The sequence below is a fragment of the Peromyscus californicus genome, unplaced genomic scaffold (genome assembly GCF_007827085.1).
Source record: "Peromyscus californicus insignis strain IS unplaced genomic scaffold, ASM782708v3 Scaffold_3__1_contigs__length_106647218, whole genome shotgun sequence".
Classification (NCBI taxonomy): domain Eukaryota; kingdom Metazoa; phylum Chordata; class Mammalia; order Rodentia; family Cricetidae; genus Peromyscus; species Peromyscus californicus.
Window position 1 is genome coordinate 102,925,919 of NW_026294551.1, and position 23,839 is coordinate 102,949,757.

Genomic DNA, 23,839 nt, shown 5'->3' on the forward strand with positions numbered 1-23,839 from the left:
GGTATTTGGGAGGCTGAGGCTAGCCCAAGCTACAGAGAAGTTGTTTCAACCATCCAGTTACCTCAGCCTCATACACGAACTGAGATTAGAGGTGCAGTGACTTGTTCAGCTACAATGCTGCCCCTCCTAATCCCCCATCTATCTGTCTTGTTTTTTGAGACCAAGTTTCTCTGTGTAGACCCGGACATCCTATAACTCACTCTGTTGACTAGACTGGCCTCAAACTCAGATCTGCCTGCCTCTGCCTCCTGAGTGCTAGGATTAAGGTCCCGAGCCACCACGCCCAGCACTGCAGTAGGCATTTCTATATGGAACAATCTGGCAGCTTTTGTAAATACCATTTCCTTCATAGTAAACATAGAAAGCAGACTTTAAAGTCATTTCAAGTTCAGGTCTCACTAAATACTATGAAGAATCTAAAGTTGGTTCTTTCTAAAGATTGACCGAGATGATTCTTTGACCATGAATTTTATTGTGTGTGTGTGTGTGTGCATGCACATGCACAGGCACGCCTTTTCCCACGTGCCTGCCCATGTGAGCATACACTTATCACTCATACACATAAAGAAGTAAGCTCTTCGTGGTAGTGTACACCTTTAACCCCAGCACTTGGTAGGCAGAGGTAGTCTGAACTCTATGAATTCCAGACCAGCCTGGTCTACAAAGGGAGTTCCAGGACAGCCAGGGCTGTTACATAGAGAAACACTGTTTCAAAAAACAAAAAATTAGTAAGGAAGCTCCAAATGTTGGAGAAAAATCCCAAGTGTCGAAAGAAGTGTACTTAGAAAAGAGAAAAAGACAAGTTATACTTTGCTGAATTATTCAGAAAAGCAGGCCAATTTAAACAAGCTGCATGACTGCAACCTAGTAAGCTACTCCTCAGTAGCAGTTTGATGTGGGGTCTCTGCAAAAACTAGGGTCAACAGAGTCATGATCCATAGGAGGCAAGAAGGAAATCTAGTTCAACGTGACTCAGTAGCCAGTATTGGTTCAAACTTCTAGAGACTGGCACCAGTCCATTTACTTTAGGCATATTTGAATACAGTACCATTTGGAAAAAAGTTTCCTGGTGTAACACAACCCCATGTGCACAGGGTTTTTTTTGTTGTTATTTTTTTGGTTTTTTGAGACAGGGTTTCTCCTTGTAGCTTTGCGCCTTTCCTAGAACTCGCTTTGGAGACCAGGCTGGCCTTGAACTCACAGAGATCCGCCTGCCTCTGCCTCCCGAGTGCTGGGATTAAAGGTGTGCGCCACCACCGCCCGGGAGGAAGCATAATTTGAAACTCTTCTCAAAGTACACTTCACTTCTTCCATGAAGGTGGGTTCTAGAGATGGGCGACATGTGTCATCTTAGGGGCCTAGGGGACGATCTGGTGTGGTCTGTTATGCAGATAGTGTAGAAGTCATCTGAGCCAATGGCCATGTTGGGAGCAGGCAAAAGCACCTTGTCCTAAGTACTGCCATTTTTACTTCAGACTCCTTTTTACCTTTAGGGTGAAACAAAGTTCAAGTTTCCAAAGTCCTAGGAGAGCTGGGAACTTTCCAACGGCTGACCTACCTGCTCCTTAAACCACAGAAAGTCTGTTATGCATGCTTAGTTCTCTAAAAACATTACACTGTTCCTAACAACAGAAAGAACAAATGAATTATTGGTCAAACTCAAAAGCTTACATTCTGTGTGTTGAGAATGAGTGAACACATAGGGGAAAACCCCTAATCTTGGAATCTTGAATCTTACATGCTGAACTGAATGTATGGTGACCCGGTCAGCTCCCGAGTCTGTATTGCTGTCCCTGACCGGTCAGTTTCTGTTGTGCTGTCCAGTAAAAAATCTTGCTTTGAAGAACCTCTTGTGTCTGCTCTGCTTGATTCAGAGCCTCAGACCCACAACAGCCACCTTGGGTCCTGCTTGTGGGAGCTTGGTATGGTCTAGCCAGCCTGGTCTACAAAGTGAGTTGCAGGGCAGCCAGGACTGCTTCACACAGAAACCCTGTCTTGAAAAACCAATAAATAAATTTAAAAAGATGGATTTTTCACAAAACCAAAGATGCTAAAACTGATTTTCCTTAAAATTTTTAAGTTTTAAAACTTTAAAACATCTTGCTCTAAAACATTCCACGCAAGTCTTGTGCCCACTATATACAGTTCCTGTGTGGTGCCCAAAGATTAATGAAATTAAGAGAATTCTTGTTAACAAGGAATCAGTTCTATGTATTGGTGGATAGTGTTGGAATCCTAGGCATTGAACAGAAACCCACAGGGTGGGAAAAAAAGCTACAGCTCAGTAGACAAGAGTGTTTTTAGCATGTAGTTTGATCCCTTGAATACCAGTGGTACTTGCCTGTGATCCCAGCATTTAGGAAGTGGAGGCAGGAGGATTTGAAGTTCCAGGCCAGGCCAAAGTACATGATATTGTCTTTGAAAACAAGGTAAAAGTCCAATCACTTGGGAGACTGAGCTAGACAAAACTTCCTGAGTTCATGTCCAGCCTGCTCTCCACAGCAAATTCCATTCCAGCTAGGGATACATAATGAGACCCTGTCCCCAAAACAAAAACAAAGAAAAACGGAGTAATTGTTGGGAAATGTCACAAACATGGTTTCTTTAGAACTTTCTTTTTTTTTTTTTTTTTTTTTTAAGATTATTTATTCACTCATTCATTCATATGGGTACTTTGTCAGCATATACATCTGCACACCAGAAGAGGACATCAGGCAGTTGTGAGTTGCCATGTGGGTGCTGGGAATTGACCTCAGGACCTTTGGAACAGCAGAGAGTGCTCATAACCACTGAGCCATCTCCCCAGCCCCCTTTTAGAACTTTCTAATACTTGGTGTGTGTGAGAGATACATGCCTGAGGCGGCCAGAGGCATCAGATCCTCTGGAGCTGATGTTAGGCAGTTGTAAGCAGACTGACTTAGTGGAAACAAACAAGTGCTCTTAATTGATGAGCAATCTCTCTAGCCCCTATTTAGAACTTTGAGGAACCCTGCTTTACCACATTCTTGCTCACAAATTTTGTTTAAGCTAAGACTAGTTTAATGCTAGACTCATGACCAAAATTCTGACCTTTCGTGTAAGGACAGCTAAAGCAGGAACTCACCGTGTCTCATGAAAGGAACTATAGGTATAAACTGGACTATGGTTATACCTACCTATAATCCCATAAAAATCAGGAAACAGAAGCTGTACCATCACTACAAGTTTGAGGCTAGTTTTTTCTACACAGTGAGTACCTGTCTCAGCCTTCCCTCACCAGAGATGAGTGTACAAAGAAACATACTGTTGTCATTCAGTTAACCACTGTGTATGCTAGGTCTGCTAAATTACTCACCCTGCACAATAAAGAAGGGCACATGCCATTTGGTCTCTTGATCTTTATTAAAAATCCTGAATTTGTAGAGGTTCATAGCTTGGACAGAATAATCACTGATATTTCTCCAATTGTATTCACATAAAACCACACAATGTGATGTTATTTATTATCAAGTATCTCTTCTAACCCTTCCTGGAGGGCTATTTTTGTTCTGTAAGGTTGTCATATAACCATACAAAAGCCTCACACACCAAACAAACGTTTTTAAATTCTAAGATAACAGCCTGTTAGGTCCATCCAGTAAGTCTGTTAGATATTTCCAATACTTGATACAAAAATATCATAGAGAAAGTAGCACAGAGTACAGCAGGTGATTATAAACAGAGAGACAAGCACATCAAAAGGGAAGATGACAATTTTTACTGTTACAAAACAAAATGTTTAAACTTCAGTCATTTGAGTAATTGCAAGAGCAGACTAAGGGCTTAATCCTCACACAGGCACCAAATCAGGCACAGTAGGTAGCTACAAATCATAAGAAAAGGGTTTCCTTCCTACCTAGAACACTCATTCATGCTTTGGAATTAGGCTAACAACCCATCAAACCTAGCCAGTTCTCATTCATCTTATTATCTTTTAAAATGGGCTCTAGGTATTAACCAGTTCAGTAACAATTAGTCACTAAGTCCCAGCCTGAGAGATCCACATTTCCTTTAAAACGAACTGGAGAAACTAGTTAAGAAGTGTGCACGTCTCTGAGCCCAACACGTCCCTTCAAATGCAGACTCGCAGGCTCAGAGCTTAGTGTCACCTAATACATGTGGGAGAAATGGGGGTGAAGACCATGACCTGAGGAGGGCCAGAGCTCTAGCTCCAGCACAGACACTCTTCCCCGGGCAGCAGGAAAGGAGGTAGCAAGGACTCAGGCTGACATCTGAAGCACTAAGCTAATGTGCCTAGCAGAGGGGTGGGTGCCTCAGGAAGCACAAAAAGCCATCCACCCATGCAGTCCACAAACCTGAGGTTTCCAGGTCAAGATTTAAAGGGCACAGTGGCATGTGTGACAAGGCAGAAAAAAAGCAATACTCTTCTGGAACTGCTTTAAGAAATCCATGTTTTCTGCCTAATCAGGCTTAGTGACTATTTACTTTTCCCTTGCACCGGAAAACAAGTTTTAAATCTCTACCCCCCATACTTCCACGCCCTCATGATAATTCTTAGTAAATAACTTGGCTAGCATATTATTGTTTCAAGGAAGCATAGGATTAGAGGTATGTGATAAGTATTTATTGAAGGGAAGACTCATTAAGTTCTAGGATTCTAAATATTAAGAATATCCCAGAACCAAACCCATCAAGTATCAAATCTACCCTATCTGAATTCTGGCAATAAATTGGTTCAAATGCAATCGACTGAATTACTACTGGAAAATAACACTTTCTATTCCACACACTATGAGATCTAATTTAGCCAATAGCTAAATTTAAACCTATTAAATCATGAATTGTGCATATGTAATTATACCTATTTACCAAGTCGCTGCCCCGTGGCAAGATTTCTAAAGAAACAAGATCATGAATAATCAGATGGCATCTGTTAGAATCACTGAAAAATTAGCTGGAAGCAATCAATACAGTATTTCGAGGTAACCATTCCCCAAATCCAGTTGATTGCTCTCTATCTACTTTACATATAGATCTGTGAGAGGATTAGTTGCAGTTTATTCTAGAAAGGTAGGCCAACAATGAATATAACATCTACTCATTCTACAGTCCAAGATATAGTACTGTAACTGGAATTTTCACAAATGGCATAAAGGTAGGAAGTTTCTAACAGTGAGAGCTACAGCTTTGTCCCTTGACTACCTAAAGCTCTACCCAAGGCAATGAAGTTATCATTCATAAAGCAGCAGTGAGGAAGAGCATGCCAGTGAGCAAAAGGTGCTAGAGTGCTGTCATGTGTAAACAGTCATCCAAGATCATGGAGTAATTACTAGTGTTCCTGGAGATGGCCGAGGGACTATAGCTGACTCCCTGCCCCCAATGTTCACCTTGGATTCGTAAGTTATAAAACTGCATCTGGTTCCAAGTATAAGCCAAAATGCTTGCAGCACTTCAACTGATGACAGGAATTGTTCAACCAGATAACTTTCAAAGTCACACACTGTAAAGTAGATCTAAGTGGTTCTCATAAATAGCAGACATGATGAATTATCTTGTTACACTGAATAGCCTGTACTTCAGTTTACAAAGGTTTTACATGTAATTATCGTGTACTTCAAGATTTTTAATTAAAAACAAGGGGGAAATATGTGTTTAATCATTTACAAACAGTTATTTGTCATTGAATTTCAGGCAGTATACACTCAGCCCAACTTCTTGTGGTTTGGATTTATATAGACTCCCACACACACACTAGATAGCAAATTATGTATAAACAAAAAAATGCTGTATTTTCTCTTTCATAGAAAAAGATGACAGTTAAGATGTTTTTAAATGCCATCACTTAAAATTACTTATGCTCACTTAAAAGATTAAACTAAATAACCTAGCATAAAAGTTGTGTGATGATCATTAATGTAAAATGGGGGGCACCAAATCATGATGCTACATGCCTATGTTAAATATAGTTGAAAAAACATAAGATCTTTAATATCCAGAATGTGTAGTTATCCTATTTTGCATTGTCAACCACATAAAAAGTTTACACTTGCAAAAGACTGAATGATAGCACACAACTATATTGCTGTTTAAAAATCCAACATCTGCACACATTCCAAGTTTACTTTAGACAATTTATCTCCTTATTCAAATGACAATCTGATATATAAAAACTATTTTAAAATGGGTGAAGTCTAATTAGAAATAGTTTTTTCAAACTTCGAAGTCCCTAAAATGTATAGTGTTAATTCTGTTGATGTGATATTCCAATGAAAATAATTTACAATAATCTTTGTACTTATGTTGTCTTGTAGAGGTGGGCCTTTCACAAGTGCTGTCTAAGCCATTTCACTTAAGAACCCTGGCACTATTCACATAACATTCTAACAGTGTGTTTTAATAGCAGACATAATTGTTTTTAAAAATGTTTAATTTCAAAAGGGAAATCATTGGAAATAATTTCAGTAACTTACACGGTTCTAAAGGTTCATAAAGACAAGCATTTGCTAATATTTTATTAGCATGGAAATATAAAAACCATTTTGATCTCATTAGAGCTCCCAAATGTCACAGAAAGATAAAAGCCCAGATATTTGCAGGCATCATAAAAATTAAATTTCATGCAATTTAATAGCCATATGTGTAGTTCAAAACTGGAGGGCTTCCCTTGGCCCTGTCTATAAGACAGCAACTCATTCATCTCTGCAATTGGCATTTCATTGTTCAGAAAAGATTTTGTGTTTTGTTCTGCAACTGGAGAGGAGATACAGTTGCTAGGCTTTTTTTTTCTGGGGAGCAAGATTACAGGAATGGGCCATGCCAATAAACGTATGGTTAAAAATTAAAAAGAATCTTAGAAATCACAATGTAAAAGAGGCCAAATCTCATAAATGGAAGCACACATTCAACATGAAGGAGGCTTCTAACAAACACAGAGAATGTCTCTTCTACTTCCCATTTATTTCCAGCATACCTGTAGTAGTTACCTTTGAACTAAGTCCACCACACTACAATGCTGCACTGTGGCTCTTCCAAATCATGGTTAGCAACTTACAGCTTCTATTTAAGAAAACTCAAATAACTGAGCGAAAAGCTATCCTGTGCTTGATTCTACTTGTTACTGTTCATTTTAGTGTGAGAAGTTTGTGATGACTCTGTGCTCATTTAGTCACTGGATTGAGAACTGGCATGAAGCAGCAAGGCTCTTCCACCCTTTAAAGTTACCGACAAAGTGAGTAACTTGTGGCAATGGCATGTGTAACTGATGGGGTTTTATACTAGATGCATGCAGCTCTCAGAAAAACTAACGGGTGTTGGCCAGTCTCAGCATGCTTTTTTTACTGTGACTTCCATTCATGTAACAAGCAATGGAATTGTCTGGAGGGGACAGTTTTATTAAGCTTTACTTAGAAAGGTGACAATAATGTGTTCGATTGCTTCCAAACAACTTACTGTGTTTAAGAAATCATATTAAGATATAAATTGGCAGAAAATAACCAACAGACCTAGTTCATAAAGCAGTGTCACAGTTGCACAAAGGTGTTTATGTATGCATTGACCATCAAAATAAGGGATCAAACAACACATTCTTTCCTTTAATACAAACTTGAGCAGTGTTTGTAAATGCCCCATTTAAAGTGAGTGGGTAGGGAGCGTTTAGAAAAATCCAAGTAATAAAATGTATTCAATTACTTGGCAGTTAAAAAGATAATGCAACAATGTTACATTGAGATAAAAAACAGTATTCAAAAGCAATTCAAATACCGAAAAGGGTTTCAAATTGAATATTTTATTAACATGGTAGTTGTCTTTTTAACATGTGCACACACACTCGCACACTCAGAATGATCTGCCTGGGGGGGAAAAAAGGCTAACTATGCCTAAGGGGAAAATGAAAAATAAAAAAAATTCGTGTTGGTTTTCATTATTGTAGGCAATTATGTCCACATCACTTACAAAGCTATTGCCAAATCTGTCCAGGGAAGCAAAGTTTGAAAGGGGGGCAAAATCTTGGGGAAAATTCAACAGTGGCATAGCAGAGCTCTCAATATGAGAAAGCTGACATAATGTGGACTTCTGCTGTGAAGTTTCTCTGCAAAATATGGGGAGAGGTTTGTCGATGGGCAGAAAAGAAGAGAGGGCGGTGTGAAGTAGGCTTTTGCAGTCAATATTCCTCACAGTATTGTGCAGGGTCATCAAGAAAATGCTTAGTCTTTCTCTGGAACCAGTTTCAGAACTTTTCCAATTGCAATGGTCTTACCTAGAAATGAAATTTTGGAACAGACAAACAAAACAACACCTTTCAGTAGTTAACAGCAAGGTTCTATACTGTATTAAGCCTCACTAACCAAAACAAAATATAGTCCTTGTGCAAATTCCTGATTGAATAGCTTTATTCACCCAAACCATAGTAGATTTCATCAGGCTCTAATGGCTAACTAAGATTATTTAGAGCTGGGCACAGTCCAAATGACTGCAATCCTACCACTTGGGATCTTGATTTCAAGGCTAGCTGGGCCTTACATAGAAATGATGCCTCAAAAAAAAAAAAAAAATTAAAAAAAAAATCCTGTTAAACTATGAAGTATAACAAATGTCACTATCAACAAATTTGGAACGTAAGGTGTTTAAAGTGAAACTATGACCTAGTCAAGCTTTGGGGAAAAAAGTAAAAATCAGCCAGGCGGTGGTGGTGTATACCTTTAATCCCAGCACTCAGGAGGCAGAGCCAGGCGGATATCTGTGAGTTCGAGGCCAGCCTGGTCTACAGAGTGAGTTCCAGGAAAGGAGCAAAGCTACACAGAGAAACCCTGTCTCGAAAAACAAACAAACAAACAAACAAACAAACAAACAAAATTAAAAACCAACCGTTTTTATACTGTATTCTCTACCATGGCTTAACAATATTGAACACTACCATGTTAAATATTTATCTGGATTTCTGTTGAACCGCATAGTTTTCTAGTTGCCAGACACAGGAATTCACCCTTGTAATCCTAGTACTCAGGAGAACAAGGCAGCAGGATTGCAGTGAATTGGAGGCCAACCTAGGCTCCACTAGAAGCCCCAATCTCCAAGAACAGCAGGTGCTGGGGATACAGTTCGGCCTGCAGAGTGCTGCCTTAATGTATGAAATGCTGCTGGCTTTGATTCCCAGCACTTGGGAAATAGAGGCAGGAGGATCAGAAGTTCAGGATCATCAGATCATCATAAGGCACACAGTAAGTTTGAGGATAGCTTGGACTACATGAGACCTCATCTTTAAAAGATAGAAACGTTAGCCCAGTGCTCCATACCAAGGAATGCTCAGACCATTCGAGGAAAACTACAGCTATTCTGCATCAATCAAAGGTAGGTAGAAATGGATGCCCCCAAGGGTGTGAATTACATATTAAACAAACAAGTCATATAGCCCTTGTGTTCTTATTTACTATAGAAGCCTTCATTCTAGAAATGTCTTAGTAAATTCATTTTTTCCAAGTGTACTATTATAAAATGTTAAAAGTAAGTCTATAAAGCAGCATTACTGGTACTATATGGTAGTTCAATTTGTTGTTTAATATATTCAATTCAATATACTTATCACATCTGACTATTACAGAACACACAACTGGATTTTCTTTGAACCAGCTGTAATATGGACAGTACTCAGATAATGCTGACTACTAAAGCCTGACTGGATAAAAGACAGGGAAAACCTCTTACCCTCATCTCGTAAGGTAAAGCGTCCCATCTGAGGGAAGTCTTTAAAGGTCTCCAGACAGATGGTCCCTGCTGTCCTCAAACGCGCAATGCATACTTGATCTTGTTTCACAAAACGGGGTCGGGTCTTACTTTTTTCTCCTGATTTTTTGTCTACCAAGCAGATTAAGGCCTAGCCAATAAAAGAGGGTAAGAAATAAAATTTAATGTTAAATATAAGTAACTCTTAAGAATAAAATGTAACCTGGGCATGTATTGAATACCTGTAATCCTAGTACTTGAGAAGCCAAGCAGGAGAATCATGAGTTCCAAGCCAGCCTAAGCTACATAGAGAGATCCTGTCTTAAAACAACAACAACAACAACAAAAAGACAGGTAGCAAGATAGCTTTTCAGGCAAAGGTACTTGCCACCTAAGTCTCTGGACCCAAGTTTAATTGCCAGAGCAGAAGGAAAGTGGAAGGAGAGAGCAAACTCCACGTGTACCATGACACATCCATCACCCCCGCCACCAAAAAAAAAAAAAAAAAAAAAAAAGAGAGAGAGAGAGAAAGAAAGTGTAAAGGTATCTATCTGTATTGTTGATCAGAAATTATCAAGATACAGCATTCTTCAAAATTAAACAAGCCAGTTATACTAAAAACAAACTCACTGTTATTTCGACTTCCTCGATACAGGTATGAATATGCAGCACCGCATTATAGCCTGGACAGATGATGGATTTGTGCTCTATAATCACTATCTGTCAAATTAAAAACAAAACAAAACCCCCACAACTTTATCTTCAATGCTCTAACGGTATGATATTCCAAGAAGCAACAGAAATCACTAATTTTTAATATGTTATACCTTGTTATTTTGTTGAAAGGATAGCTTAAGTTGCCCTACCAAAGTTCCCCCTTCAACATTCCACTGTCTAGAAACTGGCAAGTGCCTGGTTTATATCTCAGTTCAACAGGCAGGCATTGAGAAGTCTTCACCCTCTACTACGCAATGAACTAATGTAACAAATTACCTCACACCAGTTACTGGGATGTGATCTTCCCATAGCTTATCCATTTCTCAATACCCAAGGCACAGTTAGTAAGTGTATGTACTTGGCATTAAAAACAACAACAAAACACAAAAACAACAGAAGTAAACTTAGTCATACTTTTCAGTGAAAAAGGCTGAGATTTATTTATGTGTATGAGTGTTTTCCTTGGATGTTTGTACGTGTACCACATGCACTGCTATTTGAGGAGGCCAGAGGGAGGGTGCTGGATCCCTTGGAACTGAAGTTACAGGCGGTTGTAACCTGCAGATCCTTGGAACTGAACCCAGGTCCTCTATGAGAGCAGCAAGAATTCTTAACCACAGAGCCATTCACCAGTCCCAGTTTAAGAACACTCAGAGAGTTCCTGTCAGGGCATCAGTGTTTTGCTGTCACTCTCCCAAGAAGGTAAGTGTGACCCAAGTCTAAAAACATACTGGCTCTGGAATAGCAAACTATGCTGTAGTCGAAATCGAAGACATTTTAAACTAAATTTATTGACGATTTATCACTGTCGCCTTTTCAAAGTGAATAATACTCTAAATTTTAACAATAAACCAAAAAATAAAATGGAATTTACAAAAAATCCCACCTAATAAATTCTTATAGCATCTTGAAATTGTGAGATAATATAGTTTTGATGTACAAATGAGTTTGACTACTTCAGTTCCTCTGATACTGGTCATGTGGCATGTCACAAATACTCAGGGCAAAAGCACTGAATTCTAACCACTTAGTTTCTAACAACCAAGAAGATGAATGTGGTGACTTGTTTACCTGGGCATCAAATGTGCGTCCAGAATGACAGAGATTATTAAGATCACAAAGGATGAATCCTGGAAGAATCTCCTCTTCTTCAATTCCTTTCAGTCTGATTTTGAGGTTTTCCCCTGGGGCTACAGAATCTGTTTCTACATCATCAGAAAGTATCCCAAGAACTTCCACATTGTGCTTAAAAAGAAAGCAAAGTTGGAGGTTTGCTGAAACATGCGCTCAATTATATAGGACATAAAATGACCCCAATGTCTACTTGTTAAGAAGCTACAAATTCCCAAGCCAAAATAAAAATTTAGAGGGAAAGAAAAGGGCTCAATCCCAGGGCCTTGTGCATGTCAGACAAGTGCTCCACTACTAGATACAAAGTTGAAACTGTCACAACTTGTAATATCACATTCTAACAACTTCTAAATAGAATACAGAATAAAAACTCCATTTTCAAAATTCCAACACTGTGATGGTTAGTCCTGTCAACTTGATGAAATCTGAAATCTCAGGGAGGCAAACGCCCAGGCACCCCTGTGAGGCATGCTTGGATAGAATTACCCCTAGTGAACTGATGAGGGAAGAACCGTCTTTACTGTGGTGGGATCCTTCCCTGAGCTGGGGACCTGCACTATAAAATGGAGAAATGGAGCTGACGCTAGCACTCATCCTTCCTCCTGGTTGCAGATGCATTTTGACCAGCTGCCTCAGTCTGTAGCCTTTACTCTCCTGCTTATTCCCTTGAGATGGGTGTCTTGCTTGCATGCATGTATGTATGCATGTATGTGCCCCATTGGTGACATGGTCAGAAGTGACAGCAGATTCCCTGGAACCGGAGTTATGTTTTGTTGGGAACCACTGTGTGGGTGCTGGGAACTGAACACAGGTCCTCTGCAGAGGCAACAGGTGCTCTTAACAACTGAGCCATCTCTTCAGCCCCCTTGATTTGCTTTTAAAAAATTTACTTTTATTTATGTATGCTTGTCTGAGTGTGAATGCTGTGCATGCAATGTCTGTGGAGGCCAGAAGAGGGCATAGGATCCCCCTGAAGCTGGAGTTAAGAACCCATTGTGGCCGGGCGGTGGTGGCGCACGCCTTTAATCCCAGCACTCAGGAGGCAGAGCCAGGCGGATCTCTGTGAGTTCGAGGCCAGCCTGGGCTACCAAATGAGTTCCAGGAAAGGCGCAAAGCTACACAGAGAAACCCTGTCTCGAAAAACCAAAAAAAAAGAACCCATTGTGAGCTGCTTGATGTGGGTGAAGCAAGTACTTTTGAAGGGCTGAGTCACCTGCCCAGCCCCTCCCTTGAGTTGCTTTTCTCAGGGTCTTTAATCAGCCACAGGACAGTAAGACAAATACCAAACTTAATACTGGATTTTTAACACTTTAGATGTAAATATCAGAATTAAAAACTTATTTCCCACAGCAGGTCAATCCTGAAATAAGCACGTGTTTCTCAAAGTTATTTTATTGAATTTTAAAAGCATATTGTTGAGGCTGGAAAGATGGTAGAGTGGTTAAGAGCACTTGCTGCTTTTACAAAGGACCGAGGAACAATTTCCAGCACCAACTGGTTTCTCACAACTATCTGCATGAAACTCCAGTTACAGGAAAGCTAATACTCTCTGCTGGCTCCTCGGGGCACCAGGTGTACATGATGCACAGATGTGGCCAAACATTCATATATACAAAATAAAAATAAGTAAATCTCTTTTTAAAAGCACATTGTGTAATGAGTGCAAGATAACCTTGTGGGAAAGAACTAGACAGTCATGTGCTGCAATGGTCAGCACAGCAGTATTGTTAATATATGTACTGTATGTCACTGCCGGAGTTATCTTCTCTTATATCACTCTTTTGTTTCACTGATAAAATAACACAGCCCTGCATGGGAAAGACAGAGAGGTGATATGTACAGGCACTGAAAACCCAGGAGTACATGTGTTATTTGTATAAAAACAAGAGTTAACAGAAGGTAATTACCTTGAAAGCAATAAAACATCAACTTGTATCTTGGAATAATTTTATAATACCTCAAAGTAGAAATCAGCAAATCTAACTTAAAATCCACTAATGAAGAGTTTTGTTTGTTTTTCATTGTGTCTGGTGTGTAAGGAATCTACTTTTAAAAAGGAACTACTTGTTTTAAATAAAATAAGTAATGAAAATTTTTTGTCTGAATTTGTCAAATGTTACTGGACTGGACATTGTTATATATAATGGAATTTTTTTATCTGAATCTGTCAAATGTTAATGGACTAGACATCATTAATATAATTTTTGACTATATATTGTATATACTTATTAGATAGTTTTTCTTGTATTAGTTACAAGTTTTTTTTAATTTTAGACAAAAAGAGAGGAAATGTGGTGGTATTGTGTTCCCCAAAATATTGTGAATCCTAATAAACTTACCTGGGGAGAGAACAGAAAAGCCACAATATTAAACATAGAGGTTAGGCAGTGGTTACACACGCCTTTAATCCTAGCACTCCAGAGACAGAAATCCCTCTGGATCTCTGTGAGTTCAAGGCCACATTGGAAACAGCCAAGCATGGTGACTCACGCCTTTAATCCCAGGGAGTGGTGGTAGAAAGCAGAAAGGTATATAAAGCGTGAGGACCAGAAACTAGAGGCATTTGGCCTGGTTAAGCATTTGGGTGGTTAAGCATTTGGCTGGTTAAGCATTCAGGCTTTCTAACAGCATAGTTCAGCTGAGAGCCATTGGGATGAGGACACTGAAGCTTCCAGTCTGAGGAAACAGGACCAGCTGAGAAGTTGGCCAGGTGACGTTAGCTGTGGCTTGTTCTGTCTCTCTGATCTACCAGCATTGAGCCCAATAACTGGCCTCGGGTTTGATTTTATAAATAAGAACTTTTAAGAATCATGCTACAGGTGTGTGGTGAATGCTACAGAGCCCAGGTGGAGAAGAAAAGGTCAGAGGACAATTTTGTGGAGTAGTTGTCTCCTTTTACCTTTATATGGGTTCTTTGTAGCATTTAACCCACTCAACCAACCAGCCAGCCCTTAAATATTTTTTTTCCTCTTTATTGGTTTTTCAAGACAGTTTCTTTGTGTAGCCCTGGTTGTCCTAAAACTCCCTTTGTGTACCAGGCTGGCCTCAAACTCAGAGATCAGCCTGCCTTTGCCTCCCAAGTACTGGGATTAAAGGCGTGCGCCACTACACCCAACTTAAATTTTTTTTTTCTTCAGTTATCTAAACAGGCCTCAAACTTGTATATAACCTAGTAGAAATGACATTAGGGAATTGCGGATTTAGCTCTATGATAAAAGTGCCTGGCTAGCAACAGCCATGTCCTTAGCCTGGGGTGGGGGTGTTTAATAACAACAAAACAAAACCCCAAAAGATTAAAAAAAATTCCTGAATGTATAGTCTTGGACATATTATTTTGTGGCATCTAAATGACCCAGACTACAGACACAGAGACACACCAGGGCTGAACCTGAGTTTTCTTCCACGCTGTCTTAATCATCTGTTTTGTCAACCTTTAAAGCACTTCCTCAATCACTCCAAAGCTCTTATTTGATTTGCCCATATCAATGATGGGACAGGTTGATAGTTTCAAACTTTCATGGTGTACCTTCTAGCTCTAACATGCTTGAAGGATCAGCTGACCCTTCCATTGCCACTGAGTAAAAAACTCATGTCTTCTTATATTTCACACTGAGCATTAATAAAATAATTCCTAAGTTTTTGAAAAGTTTGGCATCTGATATTTTCAAGAGCGACCATATGAACACATGCTAAACTCTTACCTTATTTGGCATCATTACAAGCTGCTGGCCTTTACAAATAGATCCAGATTCCAGCTTTCCCAGGACCACAGTCCCCATATCCTATTGAAATTTAGAATAAAAAAAATTAAAAACACACAGACTTTTAGTGCTGGTTATAGCAGGTGAACAGCCCCAAGTGAAATTCTATAGGATTTATCTATCAAGGAAAGTCTTTAGTTTAATAAGTGGCAGAATGCTTACGATATTTTTTAAGTCTAATCTTTTTGCTTTTAAATATAATTTACTTGTTTTTATTTAATGGGCATTGGTGTCTTCCCTGCATGTATGTTTGTGTGAGGGTGTCAGATCTCGGAGTTACAGATGGTTGTGAACTGCCACGTGGTTACTGGGAATTGAAGCCAGGTCCTTTGGAAGAGCAGTCAGTGCTCTCAACCACTGAGCCTTCTCGACACCCCCTTATGATTATTCTTAAACACAGAAGAGGTGATAAATACTCCCATAATAATTTGTATCTTAGTATTGTACTTAGGCCTTAGTACAATTATAGTAAATAACAAGGAATGCTCAAGGTTTCAGAAGTTCTAGCTTCATGCAGAAAACCACAGAATTTTATGATGGAAGATCTGAATTGTTTGTACAGATCTAGAAACTTATTTGTTTGTAAACTTTAGAATGGAGCTAATTGAAGGACAAAAGACTTAAAAGTAGGTAAATATTACATGAATTGGTACTGTCAGAGTTTAAAAGATTAAGTTGAGGGCTTGGGATGGAGCTCACTGGCAGACATCTTACCTGATCTGCACAAGGCCCTAGGTTAAAGACCCTGTACCTAAATAACAAAGTTGAAAATCCAATTGAAACCAATGAAGTGGATTTTTGGTAGGGGTTTGAAGTTTTTTTTTTTTTGGAGACAGGGTCTCACTATGTAGCCCTAGCTAGCCTGGAATTTGCTATGTAGATAAGGCTGGCCCTGAGTTAAAAGATCCACCTGTCTCTGCCTCCCAAGTGCTGAGATTAAAAGCATGCACCACCACACCCAAGAAGTGCACACTGACAACATAAGCCCTCATGTATTGGTACTATTATAACTTAGTGCACTATTCTTACAAGGCTACTTATCAATATCTATAATTTTTAAGGTGAAAAAATTTTCAGAACAGTCTTTTCATTGTATCAATACTGCAGCTAAAAAATGACTAATTTACTGAAAATATACAAGTTAAGCTTGTTGAGTAAATCATAGCCTTCCATATGCAACCACTCAAAAAGACAATAAACATTACTCTTAATACATTTTTTATAACTTATAACAAAACACAATGATTTCAACTCCCCTGAAATCCAGTAACTTTAATATTTGAGGTACCTTGTACTTATCGACAATTGGCAGCCTGATTGGTCCATCAACTGATCTATTGAAGTTTGGCAAATTATCCAGATATGGAATAAATGGTAAGCCACTGAGAACAGAACAATATCCATTAAAGAAAGTTAACAGTAATTTTTTAAAAATCTATGCACATTTTTTTCATTTATATATTTCCATTTCATGAAACTTACACCTCAGAAAACTAAAATAAAACAGAATACCTTACTTGGCCAGATATGGTGACACCACCCTATAATCCCAGCACTTGGGAGGTTCAGAGGAGAGGTTATGAAGTTCCAGGCTAAGCGAGGCTACATAGTGAGATTCTTGTCTCAAAACAGAACACAACAAAACAAAAAACTACAAACACACTGGATGTTCGTCTATGTGTGTGAGTACATGGATATGGAAGTCAGAGGACAATTTGCACAAGTCAGTTCTCTCCTTCAATGATCTGGGCTCTGGAGAAAGACCTCAAGTCATGAGGCTTGGCAGCAAGCACCTTGACCTGCTGAGCCATGCTGGCCTAACTTCCCCATAAACTTATGTGATGTCTAGAAAAAAGTGACTTGTACAGCCTACGTTATAATACTAACTACACGAGGACGATTTTGCTAGGTCTTCTTGACTTGTCTCAAACTCAGACCTCTTGCCTGAGTCCTCAAGTGCTGGGATTATAGGCATGTACCACCATGCCCAACTCTGTCCCCTAATTGTATGTACTGTGACATATCCTCCTGGGAAATTGAACTCAGAATCCTCATGCTTATAAGACAAGCAATCTATTGACTTGAGTTATAGGCCAAAGCCCCCATAAAGAACTCATAGGACACCCAGGTGGTGGTGGCACATGCTTTAATCCCAGCACTCGGGAGGCAGAGCCAGGTGGATCTCTGTGAGTTCGAGGCCAGCCTGGTCTACAAAGTGAGTTCCAGGACAGGCTCCAAAGCTACACAGAGAAACCCTGTCTCAAAACAAAAAACAAAAAGAATTTGTTTGACTTGAAGAATACAGAGGGCTGGGGGAAACGGCTCACTGAGTACACTGCCTGCTATGCCAGCACAGGGACATGAGTCTAGACCCAACACCAATATAAAAGCCAGGTGGTGGCATGCATCTGTAATCCCAGCACTGGGAGGAGACAGACTGATCCCAGGGCTCACTAGCCAGGCACTCTAGCCAAATCAGGTAGTTTCAGGCTCAGTGAAAAACTCACAAAAACACCTTTGGCCTGTATACACATAAACATGGGCAAAGCACATCTTCTTACACATATTGCATACACCACAGACACCCATGTACATTACACAGCATACAACACACACACCACTGCACATTACACACATAAGTATACAACACACACCCTTGCACATTACATACATAAGCATACAACACACATCCCTAAGTATTTCACATATTAAAAAAAAAAACACACACATAAGCATTTTAGAAGTCAAAGATCCCGGTATTTTTAAAACCAAGACTACAGACAAAATTTCTTTCAGTTATTATTTAGATATGCCCATCCTCCTTTTAAATAAGTAATAAAAGGTTACTCACATGTACCAAGGACAGAAATCTGATTGCTCTTTGAGATTTGCTCCCGTCAGTCCTGAGCAGGGCATAAAATGAATGTCCTTTTTTGGATTGAAGCCAACTTTTTTCAAGAATGGTACTAGTTTCTCTTTACATTCTTCATATCTATGAATATTTAGAAATAACACAATTATGCCAACTGAGTACTAGTTTCACCAGGAAACAAATGAAAGCTTAGAAAAACTGGAATAAACAATGCAAATACTAAAAAACCATCCTTTTCTTCACCAATATGCCTGTAAACAGCCAGGAAAGCATCCACGCTTACCTCTCGTTACTCCAGTTCACAGTTGGATCATCCATCTTATTAATAAGCACGATTAAGTGTTTGACACCTGCTGTCTTTGCCAACATTGCATGTTCTCGTGTCTGTCCTCCTTTTTCAAATCCGGTTTCAAACTCTCCTTTCCTGGCTGAGATTACCTATTCCAAGAAATCAAGTAATTTATTCTTAGATATTCAGATTCCCCCACACACACACAAACCAAATCTAGCAGCAAAACAAGTTTCCAATGGGCGGTGGAGGTGCACATCCTAATCTGAGCACTTGGGAGGCCGAGGCATGCGGATCTCAGAGAGTTCAAGGCTAGCCTGGTCTACATAGCAAGTTTCAGGACCCGCAGGACTGTTACACAAAGAAACCCTGTCTCAAAAAAAAAAAACAACACACACACACACACACACACACACACAAGTTTGCAAGCGAAGCATGTGTAATATACAATGAGCATGTCGAAATGGCTTAAAGATCTGAGGGTTTGGGTTTGAGTAGGTATGGCTCATTGATAGTTATTTATTTTCTTTCTTTTTTTTTTTTTTTGAGACAGGGTTTCTCTGTGTAGCTTTGGGCCTTTCCTGGAACTCACTCTGTAGCCCAGGCTGGCCTGGAACTCACAGAGCTCTGCCTGCCTCTGCCTCCTGAGTGCTGGGATTAAAGGTGTGTGCCACCACTGCCCGGCCTGGTAGAGTTATTTCTTTCTTTCCTTTTTTTTTTTTTTTTTTTAAAAAGATTTACTTATTATGTATACAGTGTTCTTCCTGCATGCCAGAAGAGCGAGCCAAATCTCATTACAGATGGTTGGGAGCCACCATGTGGTTGCTGGGAATTGAACTCAGGACCTCTTGAAGAGCAGCCAGTGCTCTTAACCGCTGAGCCATCTCTCCAGACCTGGTAGAGTTATTTCTATGGGCTGTGTCAAGTATCAAAATAAACAATGTTTTCTCTAACCCTTCAACTCCCATAAATCTAGGATATGTGCATATAGTTAAAACATTTCAAATACCTTCTTTTCAGGTAAAGGATGTGAGGAGATATGTGTTTAACAATTTCATAGCCCCAGGTTTAATCTCTTTTGTGTGTGTGCATGCAGGTTAAGTGCCAGTGCCTGCTAATGCCAGAAGCATCAGATACCCTTGAAGCTTGAGTTACAGGCAATCGTGAGCCACCTGATGAGCCACCTGAGAGAACCTCAGGTTCTATGCAGGAACAGTATGTCCTCTCAAGCACTCAGCCATCTCTGCGGCCTGCACTGGGTTTAATCTCTAATACTACAATCAAAATGAATGTGTGCTGATGCATACTTGTAATCCTAGCATTTAAGAGTCTGAGACAAGAGGATAGTAAGTTTGAGGACACTATGTACTACCAAGCAAGAAGGAAGGGAAGGAGATACACAGGGTTAATTTCAATCTTTGTGGGCTCTGAATTAAAAGTAAAGACAGGCCGGGCGGTGGTGGTACACGCCTTTAATCCCAGCAACTCGGCCAGCCTGGACTACAGAGTGAGTTCCAGGAAAGGCACAAAGCTACACAGAGAAACCCTGTCTCGAAACTCCTTCCCCGCTCCCCCAAAAGAAGAAAAGAAAAGACAGAGCGGGGTGGTGGTGGTGCACCCCTTTAATCCCAGCACTTGGGAGGCAGAGCCAGGCAGGATCTCTGTGAGTTCGAGGCCAGACTGGTCTACAGAGTGAGATCCAGGACAGGCTCCAAAAAACCTTGTCTCGAAGAAAAAAAAAAAAACAAAAACTGCAAACAAACCACTAAATTCTGACACACAGATAACAGCCACGATAAAATGTTTAGTGTATTTTTTATAAGCCAATTATAAGGAGTTCTTGGGGAGATAAGAGTGACAAAAATGAATATTATGACTATGTATAGTTTTATAATGCACTACAACTTCCTGAAGGTGAATTAGAATTTTAAAGTTAGGTTGTGGAGTACACCTTAAATCAGAGGCCAGTAAATCTGAGTCTGAGGCCAGCCTGAGTTACATGGTGAGACCCTATTTCACAAATCAGTGGCACAGCAATATATAAAGGCCATGGGAAGCCTTACAATGGGAAAGAAAAGAGAACACGTGCGCTATTAATAAATACGCCCAGACAAAAACAAAAAGCCCAGAAAGAAATGTCTTTGTTACCAGTACAGCCAAGTCAGCTTGAGAGGCACCACCAATCATATTTGGGACAAAACTCTTATGGCCAGGAGCATCTAGAATTGTAAAATGCTTCTTTTCGGTTTCAAAATAGGCACGACCCACTTCTACCGTTTTACCCTTGTCTCGTTCCTCCTGATTTGTGTCTAAGGCCCAAGACAAGTACCTGGAGGATATTAAAAACAAAAATGATTATCATTAAAAATATTCTTCTACCAAGAAGCATGTAACTAAATGTGACATCCAGTTTCATCTCCACTATTCATCTGTGTCATAAGGAAGACTAGTAGAATAAAACCAAGAAAATTAAATACACATTGTTATGATGCACACAGAGCCCATACATAGTGAGCTAGTCCATAAGCAACATGATTCGTAAAAGGAAACTGACCACAAAGGGAGAAAGACTACTTAAGTGCTGGGTGTGGTATTACACATCTCTAATTCCAGTATCAGAGAGACTGAGGCAGGAGGATAGTGAATGTTTGAGACCATCCCGGCTACCCATCAAAAATCCTGTAAGAAAGAAAAGAAGAGGTGACAGAGAAAAGGAAAAACAAAGATGAGTCATAATATTAATGCTGTGGTTTGAATGAAATGTCTCCCAAAGTCTTGGGCATGGGATATTCTGGTCCACAGTTGGAGGCTTAGAAGGTGTGGCCTTGGGGACGAGGTATGTCACTAAGGCTAGCTTGGAGAATTTAAAGCCTTCCACTACTTCAGGTTCACTCTCAGCTTGCTTGCTCCAGCCACCATGACTGCCTGTTGCTATGCCTCTCAGTCGTGTGGATTTGTTGTATCCCTCTGCAACTGTAGGCCCAAATAATTTTTCCTTCTATAAGCTGCTTCTGGTCATGGTGTTTTATCACAGCAGTAGAAAAATAACTAATACAACTAATTCCAGTATCATAGAGTGAAGTCAACACCTCCTTATTTCACTTTTCTAATTATATAACAGAATACAATGATTGCAAAAAACGGGATATTAAAGCCAGAGCATGTTTCATACCTGTAAGCCAATACCTGTAATCATTTGAAGACTACCTATAATTAAATTTGAGGCCAATATGAGCTACAGAATGAGACCTCATCTCAAAAAAAGCATATTTCTCTACAAGGCCACCATTCACAGCATGTTGGAACACTGGTTACTTACTATTAACTACTGATATGCACCAGTGATGGCATATGCCTTTGATTCCAGCACTTGGGAGGCAGAAGCAGGCAGATCTCTGTGAGTTTGAGGCTAGCCTGGTCTACAGAGTGAGTCCCAGGACAGCCAGGGCTAAACAGAGAAACCTTGTATTGACAAACAAAACAAAACATAACAAAAATTCTGCTATCACTTCACTGTGTGAGAATTATTTGATTCTACAGAAATTGTTTCAAAACATCCATAGTAACAGCTTGTAATCTTTTTTAGTCTAATACTAATTAAGACTTCCCATTTGCCAGGCATGCTGGCACACCCCTTCAATCCCAGCACTCGGGAATCAGAGGCAGGTGATCTCTGAATTTGAAGCCAGTCTGGTCTACATAGTGAGTTCCAGGCCAAGCAGAGCTACAGAGACTCTGTCTCAACAACAACAACGTGGTCCTTTCTGAAGAGGAGCATTAGTGTCGCAGTGAGATTAAGGGCTGCAAACTTCTCTCAAGTGCCAGGGACTTAACCCAAGTTTCTCATACAAGCTAAGCATTCACTAAACTACTCACCTACACTCCCAAAATGTGTAATTTTAAAAAACAAAATAAGTAAGGTCACAAAGCACCCTCACGCATGTGTGTGCACGTGTGCTCGCAAACACACACACACATACACACACAGGATCTTTTCTCTTATCATTGATGATTTTCTTTTTCCTTCCAGCACTTACTTACATAATGATTACATATCCTATGTACAATCATAGTTCTTTTCTCTCCAAACACCACTGCAATGTTAAGTTCTAATCCTGCTTAGTATAAATTTCATAATATAAACTTTTTTCCTCCCTTTGGTTTTTTGAGACAGTTTCTCTGTGCAGCCCTGGCTCTCCTGTACTCACTTTGTAGATCAGGCTGGCCTCAAATTCAGGGGTCTGCCTGCTTCTGCCTCTGAGTGCTAGATTAAAGGTGAGCACCACAACTGCCTGGCAATATAAATAGAATCTTTTTTTTTTGTTTTGTTTTTCGAGACAGGGTTTCTCTGTGTAGCTTTGCGCCTTTCCTGGAACTCACTTGGTAGCCCAGGCTGGCCTCGAACTCACAGAGATCCGCCTGGCTCTGCCTCCCGAGTGCTGGGATTAAAGGTGTGCACCACCACCGCCCGGCAAATAGAATCTTTTAATGGTTATACAACTGCTCAATTAGATGGATGTCTTAAAATTTATTAAACAGTTCTCTTACTACTAGATGTTTAGATGACTCCCAAATCATCTTTGTTTAAGTTAGGAAGTCATCATCTCACATTATGATGTGAAAAAAAGAAAACTTTGCCTTTATTATACAGTATTTTAGATGTCAAAAATTTGTTTTAAATCACTTCTATTGAGATAGGGCCTCACTATGTTGCCCAGGTTGGCCTCAAACTCTTGGCATCAAGCATCAGAGTACTGGGACCATAAGCTTGTAGCACTGGGCCTGACTGAAAATATGCATTTGAACAGACCACAAAAACATTAAAGGTACCATGTTTCCTTAAAAGTAACTTCTAGTATCATAAAAGTTTACTATACCAGGTTTCCCTGTTTTTTTCTTTAGCTTCTCGTTCATATTTCTCAAGTGTCCTTTTGTCCACCATTCCAGTCAAATACCTGAAAATAGTTAAAGACAAAAAAAAAAAGGAGAATACATTTTAGTGACTCAGTACAGTAAGGAAACTGTTCAAGCACTTGAAGGGCATCTGAACTACAGAGAAACGGCTACTGAGAAAAAGAACTGCCCCCATTTATTTCTGTGGAAATCAGACAGTTGGCAGCAGTCAGTCTTCCTCTTCCACCATGTGGGTCCCAGGGACTGAGTCCAGGTGGTTAGCTTTGGTGACCTTTGCCACCGAGTCATCTCACTAGCCCAAAACCCAGCTCTTTTAAAGTCAATGTGCCATTTGTAGAGCTAGTGTAATATAAAAAGGATATCTGTATCGTTTCAAATTATTCGATGAGAACAAAAGTACTTCACAGTGAAAAACAGTCAATACCTTACACAAGTAATGGCCTGAGCTCGCATCAA

At 39.8% G+C, this 23,839-nt stretch overlaps 2 protein-coding genes across 4 annotated transcripts in view; one reads left to right on the forward strand and one right to left on the reverse strand.

Moving 5' to 3' along the window:
• Window positions 1-23,839, forward strand: part of Tnfrsf17 (TNF receptor superfamily member 17) — a 131,282-nt gene that overhangs the window by 10,641 nt on the left and 96,802 nt on the right. The window lies entirely within an intron of this gene.
• Window positions 3,363-23,839, reverse strand: part of Gspt1 (G1 to S phase transition 1) — a 40,095-nt gene continuing 19,618 nt past the window's right edge. For both annotated transcript variants that reach the window (XM_052759501.1, XM_052759500.1), the window contains exons 6-15: window positions 23,347-23,424; window positions 20,618-20,798; window positions 18,464-18,618; window positions 18,160-18,300; window positions 16,597-16,690; window positions 15,249-15,329; window positions 11,488-11,661; window positions 10,330-10,419; window positions 9,682-9,850; window positions 3,363-8,236 (exon numbers count right to left, since the gene is read on the reverse strand). In XM_052759501.1, coding sequence (XP_052615461.1) covers window positions 8,184-8,236; window positions 9,682-9,850; window positions 10,330-10,419; window positions 11,488-11,661; window positions 15,249-15,329; window positions 16,597-16,690; window positions 18,160-18,300; window positions 18,464-18,618; window positions 20,618-20,798; window positions 23,347-23,424 — 1,216 coding nt within the window. In that variant the 3' untranslated portion in view covers window positions 3,363-8,183. The remainder of the gene's footprint in view (window positions 8,237-9,681; window positions 9,851-10,329; window positions 10,420-11,487; window positions 11,662-15,248; window positions 15,330-16,596; window positions 16,691-18,159; window positions 18,301-18,463; window positions 18,619-20,617; window positions 20,799-23,346; window positions 23,425-23,839) is intronic.